Source organism: Aedes albopictus, chromosome 1, assembly GCF_035046485.1.
Source record: "Aedes albopictus strain Foshan chromosome 1, AalbF5, whole genome shotgun sequence".
NCBI classification, from domain to species: Eukaryota; Metazoa; Arthropoda; class Insecta; order Diptera; family Culicidae; genus Aedes; species Aedes albopictus.
Genome location: NC_085136.1, coordinates 54,409,881 through 54,424,257, shown reverse-complemented (window position 1 = coordinate 54,424,257; position 14,377 = coordinate 54,409,881). Strand labels below are relative to the sequence as shown.

Sequence of the window (14,377 nt, the reverse complement as noted above, 5' to 3'; positions counted from 1 at the left end):
TGTGTGGCGAATAGCATCTAAAGGCAAATTTATCGAAGTGGAATACATTATTCGAAAAAAATATTTGGTAGTGGTTGTGCACAATGGTGACCACTATTAAGCCTACCAATTTTTTTTTCAGTAAAAGCTTTCTATTTCAAGTAATTCAAGTTTAGATGCTTTTCACCATACAAAATAAAATGGATTTACTCCTGCTGATCAACTGTGGGTGTGCGCCAAGCGGGTAGTCCATTGACACAATTTTTGGAATGCGATGAGATACATAGGTATAGTATCTACCCGTGTACAACATTTCAAGTCAACTGGTTCAAAATTGACTGAGTTATAGTGGAAAACAGACGAATATAGAAGCCAACTCTCAAGTGGCGCGATACCCTATCACAGAGAACAGACGAACATGCTCGAACAAAATTGCTTGAAAATCTTGTGTAAAGAAAAAAACAAGCTCAGTAGCGACATTGACGGTGACTTTCCCACTCAAAAACTTGTTTCGACACCATGATGGCGCATTCTGAAGAAATATTTCACTAGCGCACCTTTAAATTTTCCCACTCAGATTCTGAGCTATATTTGCTTAAATAACAAGATGTTTATGATTATTTCACTCATCCAGCAACAAAATTTGAGCAACCCATTGATAATTAGTTTCATTATTTTCAATAAGAAACAAGTTGAACAAGAATTCAATTATTGTTTTCCAAGTAAAAACAACAGTTTTGGAACTGGACTTGGATGTCTGTTCTCTGTGGTATACACGCTGTTATAACCGGAACCGCCCGAGAATTCCCAATTTCTTTCCGCGAGAAAACCGTTTCAACCATTTGGTTCAACTCTCTTTATTTTTCTAATTTTCAAAACATACTCAGTCCATCTTCAGTGTTGCCAGTAATAATTCAAATGTAATACAACACATTTCTCTTTCTACGATTTAAATGTTCACTGTACTTCTTCACTTGCTTCTTCATACATTCATATCATAATCCTCAAAGCGCAAAGGACGCTTCGTTTCTCGCCTTGGACGAGCGATTGCCGCATCACGAACATCCGTCACAGGGATCGGTGTGCTGGCACTCAGTCCCGAAGTTGAACTTGGTGTTGCCCATTCATTGCAGCTTGGTTCGCCTGATGTATTTTCTTGGATGCTCACATCTTCACGGTTGTCGATCAGCTTCTTGAGGTGCGCAGAATTCCTCCGGTATCGTCGACCACTACTTGTTTCAACCGTAACGCTATTTCCTTGTTTCTCCACCACGGTTGCTGGCTCAGGGATGAACATCGATGATAACTTATTCTGCGGCAGTAGATTCCGCATCAAGACTCGATCCTGAACCTGAAGATCCGACTGTTGAGCATTGTGCCTGGCGTCATAGTATGTTTTCGCTGTTTGCTTGTACACCTGGTCGCGATCGCGGATGTCACCATCTTCATCAAAGGTATCCGTTAGCTGAGGGATCCAATCTCGCAGTTTTCTACCGAAAACTAACTCGGCTGGCGAACGACCGGTAGCTGGATGACGCAACATGGAATAAACGTAATTGGCTTCTTGCAAGTCCTTTTTCCAATCAGTTCCATTCAGTTCAGCGATCCTGAGTGTCTTAAGTATGGAGCGGTTTTGGCGCTCCACTTCCCCATTACTTTGAGGCCAATACGGGGTAGTGTGGCGCAATTCGATACCAAACAGAGTGCAAAACTCTTCCATTTTACGGCTAGAAAAGTTTCGCGCATTGTCTGAGACCAGCACTGCTGGAAGTCCCATCGTCATGAACGCTTTACCCAATTTCTCAATAATGTCCTCGGTGGTGGTTGTTCGAAGAACTTCAGTTATGCGATAACGACTGTATAAGTCTACCACAACCAAAATTGAATCACCCGAAGGAAGTGGACCCAGCATATCTATGGCCAGCACATGCCATGGCTGCTGCGGAAGCTCACGTACAGCCATAGGTTCTGGTGGCGAAGACTTGCTGACCAACTGACAGTCCAAACACGATCTAACAACCTTTTCCGCTTCTTTGTCGACATTCGGCCACCATACTTTGCTGCGGATTCGTTGTTTCGTCTTGTCAATCCCAGGGTGTCCAATGTGTGCCAGTTTCAGTACCCGCTTGCGTAGATTCATCGGTACCAAAATTCGGTCATTTCTCATAACGACGTCGTTTACAACTCCAAGTTCTTCTCGAAACGGCAAATAATGCTTCAGCTCATCCGTCCATCGACCAGTGTTCAGCGCCTCCTTTACTGCAGCAAGCTCACTATCCCTTACCGTTTCGCCAACCAGTTCCTCGATAGTCATTGCCGCAGGTGCAGAAGACTCCAAAACGGAAAGCAGCATCGATTCTCCATTCTGATCATATGTGGAACACTCTTCAAACCTCGGTAGTCTAGACAATGGATCAGCTATGTTGGCTTTTCCAGAGACGTGCACGATTTTGAACCGGAACGATTGGAGCCGCAATGCCCAACGTTCGATTCGTGAACACTGCTTTCGTTTAGAACCAAATATCACCTTCAATGGCTCGTGATCGGTGACAAGCTTAAACTCCAATCCTCGCAGGTACGGTTCCAGTCGCTCTGTTGCCCACACGAGAGCCAATGCCTCTCTCTCATTCTGCGCATACGCCCTTTCAGCTGCTGACAAGCCCTTACTAATGTAGCAGATTGCCCTCTTTGTGCCGTTTTTCTCCTGCAACAGCACGGCTCCAATTCCGACCGGACTTGCATCCGCTATCAGGATAGTCTCGTCTTGCGGTGAGTAGTATCCGAGGTTTCGGGAATCTGCTAATACATTCTTCACGGCTTCGAAAGCAACGGTGTGCTTCCGCTCCCATTTGAAGCGAGCATCTTTGTGTAACAGCTCCCTTAGGGGCGCAGTCAATGTAGAAAGGTTTGGTATAAACTTACCGAGATAATTGATGAGGCCGAGGAAGCTCCTGAGTTCTTCGATCGTTTCCGGATTACGACAACGCCGAATGGCATCCACCTTCTCTTCTGCTGGGCTGATTCCTTCGCTGCTCAACCGATGGCCCATGAAACTAACCTCCTGACGCCCGAATTCACACTTCTTTTCATTTATCGTTATCCCGTGCTCCTTCAGCCGATCGATGACGGCTTGCAATGCTTGGTCGTGCTCTGCCTTGTTCCGTCCAAATACGAGAATATCGTCGATGAAAACTTTCACTCCTTTGATCCCGACAAGAACTCGCTCCATGATATTTTGGAAAACCTCCGACGCACAGTTCATTCCGAAAGTAAGTCTTTTGTACCGGAAGTAGCCATTGTGCGAAGCGAAGGTTGTGATCACCCTGGATTCCTCCGCAAGCTCGACCTGGTGAAACGCCTTGTTGAGATCAATTTTCGAGAAGTATTTGCAGTTATGCAAATGAGGAATGATGTCGTCGAATGTTGGTAGAGGGTGGTGCTGGGGAACGATTGCTTTATTGGCGTCACGCATATCAACGCAGATGCGTATCTCCTCAGGATTCCCAGCTTTCGGTCGAACAACCAAACGCGATATCCACGGTGAGTCACGAGGAGCCGGTTCAATTATATCGTGCTTGAGCAGTTTTTCCAATTCTTTCTCCACTTTAGCTTGCAGCGGAATTGGAACACGACTCTGAGTGTGTTGTACCGGTTTCACCGTAGGATCCACTTGGACAGACACAACCACATCTTTTACCTTACCGATCCTCTCGTCATCAGAACGTACAGTGCACACAGACGTATCGATTCTCAGGATTCCAAGCTTTGTTGCTGCTTTCTTCCCAAGAAGATTCGCGCCTCCCTCCTCCACAACATAAATCTTGTCGCTGATAGAAGACTCTTTAGTGGAAATCTCTGCGATGAACATTCCTTTGATGGAAAGTTTGTGACCGCCGTAGGTGAACAGTTTCTTGGCAACAGTGCCAGTTTGAAATTCCACTTTAACTTTTCTGCTCTTCAGGTACTCCCAGGCATCAGCACTAATCACATTTGCGCCGGCGCCTGAATCGATCATCCAGTCAATCTGCACTCCCCCAACCTTACACGAAGCACTATTGCTGCCATCAGAGTTCATCGCAAACACGTAGTGAACACTTTCGTCGTCCGTCTCGTCATAATTGTCCTCACTCTCCTCACTACCGGATTCATCAGCAACCACTTGTCTCAGCTTCTTCTTGCGTCGTTTCTCCATATTTCCATCCTTGCTTTTTCGCGCTCCTGAGTCCTTTGTTTTGCAGCATCGTTTGAAGTGCCCGACGAGGTGACACTTTTCACACTTCTTATCCCGGGCTGGGCAGTCATCATCATTGGCATAGTGCCCTGCACGACCGCACCGGTAACACTCCCCCTTCGATTTCGCAATCCGATTAACTTCCTCGCTCCGCTGGAGATTTTTACGGTGCTTCGCTATGGTTTCCAGAGAACGGCCTTCGTCCACAGTTTGCGCCAGTGTCAAGTTGCCTTTGGTCAGGATCTTCGCGCGCAACTCGTCCGAGTATCCTTTCTCGAAAATCTGTTCCTTGATGTTTTCCTCGAGACAGTTGCCATACTCACAAAGGCTGCCTTGTTCTCGTAAACGCAAAACGAATTTTTCGATGGACTCCTCTGGACCCTGTTCCAGATTCCGGAAGATGTGCCTCTCCCTCGGCAAACATTTTAGAGGAAGAAAATATCCATCAAGCAGCTTCACTGACTCCTGGAAGACATCCGAGCCAGCTGGTACTACGACTTCGTTCTCGCCTCGTAGGTTGAAGAAAATGTCTTGCACCTCACTACCCGCATAGTGCAGCAAGTAGGACCGCTTGCGGGCTGGATTGGTCACATTGTTGACATCCAAGAAGATGTCAAAACTCCGTTTCCACTTTTTCCACCGGCAGGATACGGTGGAAGTATCACTGGTGTCGAATTTTTGGATGCTGGAAGCTCCCGGATTATCCATTTTCTTCCGACGGAACTGTTTTCAGTCCGTTTCGCGCACTTTTCCTCGAACCACTTTTCCACTGTTTACATTTGTGCCGTCCTGCCGCTGCCTTCAGAATTTTTGCCAATTTCTGCCGATTCACACCCGAATTCAATCAGTGTCCGTATTTAAACGATTCGCACTCAAATCCGCCGTCGATTTACCTCGGTCGCCAAATGTTATAACCGGAACCGCCCGAGAATTCCCAATTTCTTTCCGCGAGAAAACCGTTTCAACCATTTGGTTCAACTCTCTTTATTTTTCTAATTTTCAAAACATACTCAGTCCATCTTCAGTGTTGCCAGTAATAATTCAAATGTAATACAACACACGCTAAGAAAATGTTACTCTAAAATGAGTAAGATTCACACAAAACTGAGCTAAACTGGAACAGCTCAAAAAATTAGTAAATTGCATTTCCATCGATAGCGCAGGCCCAAGTGTAAAAACCCAACCAATTTAGGCCGTATAATATTCTTCACATCAGCAAGAATATTATACGACTTAAACTGATGAGATTTTCGCACTTGGGCCAACGCTATCGCTGGAAAAAAAATTTACTCATTTTTGAGTTGTCCCACTTTAGCTCCAAAATGAGTGAATTTTCTGACCGTGTAGCGCTGGAAAAAAAATTTACTCAATTTGGAGTTGTCCCACACGCAGAAAAATAAATTGTAAACACAATTAAATTCTAGTTCAAATCAACCGATTTTTCAGTTTACTATAGCGACAAACTGATTTATAGTTTAAACTGAACTGTTCCATTTGTTTGATAATACAAATATTTTCATTTGTCGAAATTTTTGACAGTTTGTTAAAACAAACAGAGATATGTTTTTTTCAACATGAAATAATTGATTGATTCAAACGACTGCACTTTTGCCACTAACAAACCCGGAATGTGATTGTTTTGGTGCCGGCAGCAACTGCGGCAGCTCGGAAATCTATTTTTAGATCGTCGATAAGCGGATGGCGAGGAGAACGACTAGAAAAAGACAAAAAAGGCGAAACCGATCAACTTTTTGTGGATGCTGTCGTGAGTACCTGCGCGTTATCCATCACGGCCAAAGCTGCACTTGGAAGTTGGCGTGATGGATTTGCTGCACCTTCTTTGCTGTGGCAATGTTGGGGTAAGCATTTTATAGATGTGTGAGTGCTTTCGGACCATGTTTATGGTTTTTATTTTGTTGAAACAAATGAAATTTTTGACATTATATGAAATGATGGTAATCGGTTGTTTTTATCAATAAACTCTGAATGAAAACAATTAAATATTACTTTGGAATAAGTAAATTCTCAGTTTGAAAATCAACCATGCGTTTTATTGTTTTAAACAAGCGCCATTTTTCTGCGTGCACTTTAGCTCAGTTTTGTGTGAATTTTCTGACCGTGCACGCTAAGAAAATGTTACTCTAAAATGAGTAAGATTCACACAAAACTGAGCTAAACTGGAACAGCTCAAAAAATGAGTAAATTGCATTTCCATCGATAGCGCTGGCCCAGGTGCAAAAATCCAACTGGTTTAAGCCGTATAATATTCTTCACATCAGCAAGAATATTATACAGCTTAAACTGATAAGATTTTCGCACTTGGGCCAGCGCTAGCGCTTGAAAAAAAATTTACTCAATTTTGAGTTGTCCCACTTTAGCTCAGTTTTGTGTGAATTTTCTGACCGTGTGCACAAAACTGAGCTAAAGTGGGACAACTCAAAATTAAGTAAATTTTTTTTCCAGCGCTACACGGTCAGAAAATTCACACAAAACTGAGCTAAAGTGGGACAACTCAAAATTGAGTAAATTTTTTTTCCAGCGCTAGCGCTGGCCCAAGTGCTAAAATCTCATCAGTTTAAGCTGTATAATATTCTTGCTGATGTGAAGAATATTATACGGCTTAAATTGGTTGGATTTTTGCACTTGGGCCAGCGCTATCGCTGGAAATGCAATTTACTCATTTTTTGAGCTGTTCCAGTTTAGCTCAGTTTTGTGTGAATCTTACTCATTTTAGAGTAACTTTTTCTTAGCGTGAACACGAGTGCCGCCACACACGGTCAGAAAATTCACTCATTTTGGAGCTAAAGTGGGACAACTCAAAAATGAATAAATTTTTTTTCCAGTGATAGCGTTGGCCCAAGTGCGAAAATCTTATCAGTTTAAGTCGTATAATATTCTTGCTGATGTGAAGAATATTATACGGCCTAAATTGGTTGGGTTTTTACACTTGGGCCTGCGCTATCGATGGAAATGCAATTTACTCATTTTTTGAGCTGTTCCAGTTTAGCTCAGTTTTGTGTGAATCTTACTCATTTTAGAGTAACATTTTCTTAGCGTGTACCCTCTATCATGTTTTAGAACCAGTAAAAAGACGTAACTACCAAACAAGAAAAGTTCAATTTTTGATTGCAAAACTGAATTTAATACCGTTTTATCATGCTAAAAGCAACTCAGTATGTGATTTGAACATAAAGATTGTTATATTCAGCAAATTAGATTGAAAAATTTTATTCCGAAAAAAACAGTGTTCTGTTTTCACCATTATGGACCTCTACTCTCGCTTGTTTTTGTTGTTGCTTTGTTTGGAGTGCGAAAATCGGCTTTAAATTGAAAACTCCCTAGGCGATTATTTTTCCCAAATGAGAGGATAATTTAACACTATGACTCAAGAAAGTTCGATAATTACCGAAAGCACTGATCATAAGCATCTAAATCGAGAGAAAAACACTGATTTTTGTGTTTCTGTTGATGTTTATAAAACCATTAAACAAAAGATGTTTACAAATTAGAACCAAGAGTAGATGGCGCGCAGGTGGGCATTTTTGGGTGGGCATAGAGGGTAGGACCTTACACCCCTGGTTTTAACCCAGTGAATAAGTTTGCAAAAAAAAAAAAGAAACTCAAATTAGGCTAAACGTCAATAGCTTGAATTAACGATTGAGGGTGTGAACCATTTCGCTTGTTCGTTTAACTTTTAGTTAAAATTTGACACTTGGATAGTTATTTGCCATCGAAAAGTTAAAAAATACCACGACGGTGGCCCATTTGAAATTTGACAGAGGAGTAGTTATTTGGAACAAAATACAGTACGCAGCCAAATCATTGCGAACAAAAAATAACTATCGAACTGTCAAAACTAACCCTGCTCGCGAGTAGGGTTATTTTCAAAATAACTATCGAAGTGTCAAATTTTAACTAAAAGTTAAACGAACAAGCGAAATGGTTCACACCCTGAAGAATAACAATACTAGATTGTAAAACAATAGGAAATTCTCATTGCGGCCAAAAGAACTTTGGAGGAGGTATACGACTGGAAGGAAATGTTGAACTGTTGTGGCTTTCTCAGTCTAAGAGCATTGAAACGGTTAGTTTGGTATAGCCCGACATTTCGGTCCCGTGTATTGGACCTTTTTCAAGGGATAAGCAGACAACAGTCTCTCGTTATTCGGTTTTTGAATGCAGTTTGAGAGTTGGAGCTTCTTGTAATGCTATTTAACATAAAACACATAAATTTTTCTTGTAATTTTTGGGACAACTTGCACTGCACAGGTCAAAAGAACATTAAATTCTTACGTTTATGATTAATAGTGGTTGCTGACAGCTGGCTGATCAATACACGTTAAAACACAATTTCAAAGAATTTCATCGATTTACACACTTATTACCCATCCACGAACGCTTTAATCGAGGGAGCGTGTATGCAAGCGTTTTTTTTCACGATGAAAAAAAAAAACAAACCTACACGAAAAAAAACAGATTACCTAAAAAATACGTTAAAAGAACGAAAAAAATAAGTAAACCGCTTGAACTTTTTACCCAGCAGTGGGTTGTTTCCTCGCTCTCCCCCTCGCAATGTTGTCAAAAACAAAGCGAAAAGCAGCTACCTAGCCGATAATGTCCGTGCGAGAAGCCAAATTTGGGTTTTATGCCCTTTACCCAAAAGTGGGTTTATTTGAACTCACTAGGGTACTTCCGAAACAATGAGAGTATACTACAGGTGGGGAATAAGAAGAGATGGCTATGTATTAGTAAGCAAAAAAAATGTAAACACAAATAGTGACGTCACTATTTGACACGCGTTCTTATGGCAGCACGCTTTGCATGTAGTAGTGACATGTTTTGCACCAGACACGGATCTCACGCACACGAAGTATCTTCTTCCCCACCTCTATTAGACTCTCATTGCTTCCGAAAGTCAACGCTGGGTAGAAAGAACATTGCGATGGGTTGTAATTTTCTGCCGGGATCAAACGGAAACAACCCACTCAGAGCTTTTTCGTGGTGTAGCCAAAATTGGGTAATCGCACGGAAGAATCGATATGAGGGAAAAGAACCTATATTTGGGTTAATTTCAGGTTCAAATCGGCCTGTAAAAAAATCTATGGTTTACACAGTTATTACCCAACTACGAACGCTTTAACGGAGAGAGCGTGCATGCAAAAAATAATTACACGATGAAAACAAACTGTTGATAGTGTTTGTAAGTTAGCTGTCAGCAATCTCTATATGCTAGTTAATTCAGGGAGGGTGCAGACACGTCAAACTCGAATAAACTACGCCTACACTGAAATAAATTTTGTTGTAGTTACTACCGAATCCATGGTAAAATTAAGAACTGCACCAACGATTTTCAACCGAATGCAAAATTCTGTTAATTGTACTGAAACATTGTCAATATTACCATGCGTGCCGTACCGTTGACTGAAAACATTCTTGACGCTGCTATTTTGGCATTGTTATTTTGACCACGTTTATCTGAGACGCCCAACATTCAAGTCGACGTGGTCGAAATTACAATGCCAAAATAGTAGCATCAAGAATGTTTTCAGTCAACGGTACGGCACGCATGGTAATATTGACAATGTTTCAGTACAATTAACAGAATTGTGAATTCGGTTGAAAATTGTTAGTGCAATTCTCAATTTTACCATGATTTCGGTAGAAACTACAACAAAATTTATTTCAGTGTACCTAACATGCATCGAGCGGGCCTTCCCAAACAACAAAATGCGATTTCGTGGGCCATTCCCATCGGCAAAACAAACCGATTTTAAAGCAGAATTCGACCAGACTTCTGGTAGCGTTTCCAGTCACACTAACACACTCGCGAATGATGAGTAGTAGGCCTACCTTGCCGCTTGCGGATCCCCTGAGTTAATTCATATTTATCATTAGTCGCCTACAGATGGCGGAACCGATCTTACACGGTAAAAATTCTGCACGCTCGATTCAAGGGAAAAATCCATCAACTATACTCAACATCCCAATCAACATGATCGGAAATGCCTTTCCCTTGAATTCGCAAAGCTGTCAGTGTTGACTTGAGAACCAAAACAAACCCACCAGGGGTATCAACTAAAAATCACTTCGATTTGCACCACTGTAAAAAGCAGTACGTTCCAAAGTGAAAACTGTTGATTTGATAATGAGTGCATTGGCCATGAAATTAAATATAGATGACAGGTGGTAGAAAGTGTTTTGCTTTGATTCGCACCTCTCTTGCAGATGTGAAGTAGTGTAGTTGTAGAACAGATGATCATGATTCCCAAGGTCCTGGTATCGAATCTTGGTGCGGGGCATGCTTTTTTTTAAATACTTGTTTGGTAATCAAAACATTCTCAACAACGAATTGAAGTGAAGTTTTATTAATATTGAAGAGGCATTGGATGTTCTTTTCCAACTGATATTCAATTGATATCAAATGTATTGAACAGTAGTGCGAATCAAAGTGCCAGTCAGTTTATATGAGCGTGCAGAATTTTTACCGTGTAGAAAAGTTTTTCATGCAGTCGTCATACATGTAGTGAGGCGGAAAAACAACCGAAAATTACATGATTGATTTTCTAATAAGATTCCACGACGACCCACAAGCGTTTGCATTCACGCGAATTTCGTTCAAGCGTTTGTATTATCGCCGCAGCACCAAATCTAAGTCGTCGCATGAAGCACATGCGAAGTTGCAGCTGCGAAATAAATTTGAATCTTTTTTTTTCTGTTGCGCATCATAAAGGACAAGATATTTGGAGTAAATTGCTCAAAATTTCTAGAGCACCGTTTTTTAGAATCGTTGAACGGATTTGGATTAAAATGCATCACGCTGTTGACAACCACTGAACAATTAGCGTGATGCATTTTCATCCAAATCCGTTCAACTGTTCTAAAAAACGGTGCTCTAGAAATTTTGAGCTATGTACTCCAAAAACCTTGTCCTTTTAAGCTAATTAAGAGCTACAATGTGCACTAATCTAAGTTGAGTTGCGTCATTTCTAAGTAGGTTAAAAATCAATTTTCGCACCGCCGGTTACTTCGGAATTCAAACAAAAGCATAATATTTAAGTTGGTGTCATTCAAGTCGATCGCACTGAAATTTCTGGGGAAGCGTATTTAAGCGTGTAATAGATATGTAGCCAGTTGATGATCGCCAACCGTGCTTGGTGCGTGAAAGTATCAGTTTTGTGGAATATGTTGCGAAGAACGGTCGTTTAGCGCGTGGCAGAAAAAGAAAACCGGTTGGAGGATTCTGTCGATTGTGATTCGGGAATTATTCTGATTAGCGGTGAAATATTCCAATATTGCGTATAAGTATTCGCCAGTCGAAATAAATTTCGGGTTTCTGTTGTAAATAAATGTGTAAAATGCAGTGAAAGGTAAGGTGAACAATATATACTAATGTTTCATTAACATTACAATTGTAAATTCGATTGTATTGTAAAGCCAGCAAAACAGAATAGTTAATCAACTTTTTTTTATATTTTAGATTTTTCTGCAGTAGAGCAGATTGAGTACGGCCTGAGACTTTATTTTCTTCATCGCAGAACATAACAGAACAAGGAGAAACGCATTTACGTAGGTATTTCTTAATGATATTGAGCATTATTCAAATCCAGAAGATTATAAAGAAGCTTACTTTATCCTGCTCATTTTCACCTTCTTTGTCGATGCGCTCAAGAGGGAAAATAAAAACAGGTTTCGGACAACTCAAATCAGATCTCGAGCTAGCTATCCAATTTCCATAATGAATTCGGGGGATTTTTGTTACGCTGTTCATCTGTAGTATATATCGGCAACAAACTACTCAAAAACCAGAATGCGCATACAATCAAATCAAAAATTAAATTAAAAAAAAACTTTACTAGAAGCGTTCTCTAGATTCGAGTTAAGTTAACCAATCAAGTTCAAAATTGAATTGAAAATTCAATTCAAGTTAGTGAAGGAACAAGCAATTAAATATAACTGGCAATTAGCCCATTACGCTGCCCGACAATATACAATAGAGAATTTATTGGGTCTCTGAACCCATTAAAATTTCATTTTCAATGATTACAATCAGTGTCAATTTTGAAAATTCCATACTGAGTGATCAAAATAAGATTCATTTTGGTGAATGAAATTTCTCGATTGTAATATTTCGCCGGAAACAATTTCGCGGTATTCCGGGAATTCCTTGTCGCGGTGTAACATTTCGCGGAATGCACCATTTTGCCGAAAACCATTTGCCGGAATGAATCGTTTCGCGGAAAATTTATATTAACAAAGAGAAAAATTCAACTGATCAAATGAAATGGTTCACATCACTTTTTTCTTTTTTTTAACAGTATACTTTTAAAGAACAGCCTATTAATAAAAGAAGGGAAATTCTTCTATAATATCAATTTAGCAGTTGTTATACAAAAAAAGAAAACCATAGCATTCATTAACCCTTCAGCACGCGCGCTGTTGTAAAAAGTACAACACTACCAAAAAACCTCGCTCGTCGTATACAGTGCGAGCGCGGTGCAGTTTCGGTTGCTTGATGGCGCGCGTCCCGAAAGGTTAAAGAGCAGCATTTTATCAGAATAAGGAAAAGTTTCTGATTGAAAATAAAGCCTGTATCCACAATAATCGGGACACAGAAGTACGAATGTAGCTAAAGGGTGGTACGGTCAAAATTTGGTCATACAATTTTTTTCATAATGTCAGACTGCGTACACTAAAACATTTGATATTTGGATCAGTAATGGTACATTATGTGTAGCTTATGCCATAAAATTTTCATCAAAATCCATTAAGTATTGGTTGATATATAGATAATACCATCGACCTGCCTTTTTAGAATTTTGTACAAAGGCGCTCCATAGTAAATCTTTGACAATTTAAGATCAGTAGAGCACACTTTTGGTTATAAAACTACTAATACTGCTCCGATTCATATGAAAATTTTACAGTAAAATACTACTATACAAATATGATCTAAGTAAAATGTTGAGCCATTATGTATGAATACTTCCAAAGTTTTGGCAGTTTGAATATGAAAAAAAAACTGACAGGGTGCCACTTAAACAAATATAACTTTGAAACGGCAAAACCAAATTGATTGAAATTTTTACACAACATTTGGACATGCATTCTTTATATACAGAAAAAAAAAACATTGAATTCGGTTCAGTATTTCTGGCTCTATAAATAAAACAGTAAAAATGTGTTCTTATTTTTAAAGCCTCCTTGTACAAAATTTTAAAATTGCATTCAACGGAAGGATTGCTTAACGACTGGATATTGTAGCTAGAGAAACGTTATGTTTTCCGGCCTTGGCAGTCTTTCAGAGCAGCAAGAACAATATTGCTTCAATTTCCGACGGTTTCGGTAATGTATTTTACCATTTTCAAGGAATAGAAGTTGTACCGTTCCGTACAAGAGAACAAAACTTCTATTCCTTGAAAATGGTAAAATACATTACCGAAACCGTCGGAAATTGAAGCAATATTGTTCTTGCTGCTCTGAAAGACTGCCAAGGCCGGAAAACATAACGTTTCTCTAGCTACAATATCCAGTCGTTAAGCAATCCTTCCGTTGAATGCAATTTTAAAATTTTGTACAAGGAGGCTTTAAAAATAAGAACACATTTTTACTGTTTTATTTATAGAGCCAGAAATACTGAACCGAATTTTAAAATTGCAGATCTCAGGATTCAACAATATCTCCGCAAAAACTTAACCGATTTTGATGAAAATTTTATGGCATTAGGTACATATAATGCACCATTACTGGTCCAAAAATCAGCTGTTTTGGTGTACGCAGTCCAAAGAAAAGAAAAAAATTGTTTGACCAAATTTTGACCGTACCACCCTCTTATGTAATGAATCGGTCAAATTGGCAAAATAATTAAGTGAGAACTCTTTGGTGTATGTTTATTATTTGTGCCAAATTTCATAAAAATCGATGCATTACTTCTAACTGTGGATGAAAACCAAACAGACGTGGTTTTAAGCATTTTGTAAAATCATGACCAATTTTCATTCGCATGATAGATGGTTTTTTTACGCTACAGTTCAAAGTTCTGTGATAATTATTATGATATTAAGTTAGCAGTTATGATACTTATAGATGCACTTTCTCGCTAAATTTCATCAACTTTGATCAGTTGGTTTGAAAACTATTAGTATTGATAGGGGTGAGTGTTTTACGCTA

General features: G+C 39.9%; 2 protein-coding genes across 2 annotated transcripts in view; both read right to left on the bottom strand.

Annotated features, from left to right (window-relative positions):
* LOC115256758 (uncharacterized) overlaps positions 1 to 14,377 on the bottom strand; it is a 398,127-nt gene that overhangs the window by 55,849 nt on the left and 327,901 nt on the right. The window lies entirely within an intron of this gene.
* LOC134288397 (uncharacterized protein K02A2.6-like) lies at positions 962 to 4,918 on the bottom strand. The gene has a single exon (XM_062853168.1). It carries the CDS (start codon positions 4,916 to 4,918, stop codon positions 962 to 964), a length of 3,957 nt encoding a protein of 1,318 aa, XP_062709152.1.

What these genes read in the sequence shown, in the direction of transcription:
- LOC134288397 (XM_062853168.1), bottom strand. Translation starts at nt 4,918, where the DNA reads ATGGATAATCCGGGAGCTTCCAGCATCCAAAAATTCGACACCAGTGAT.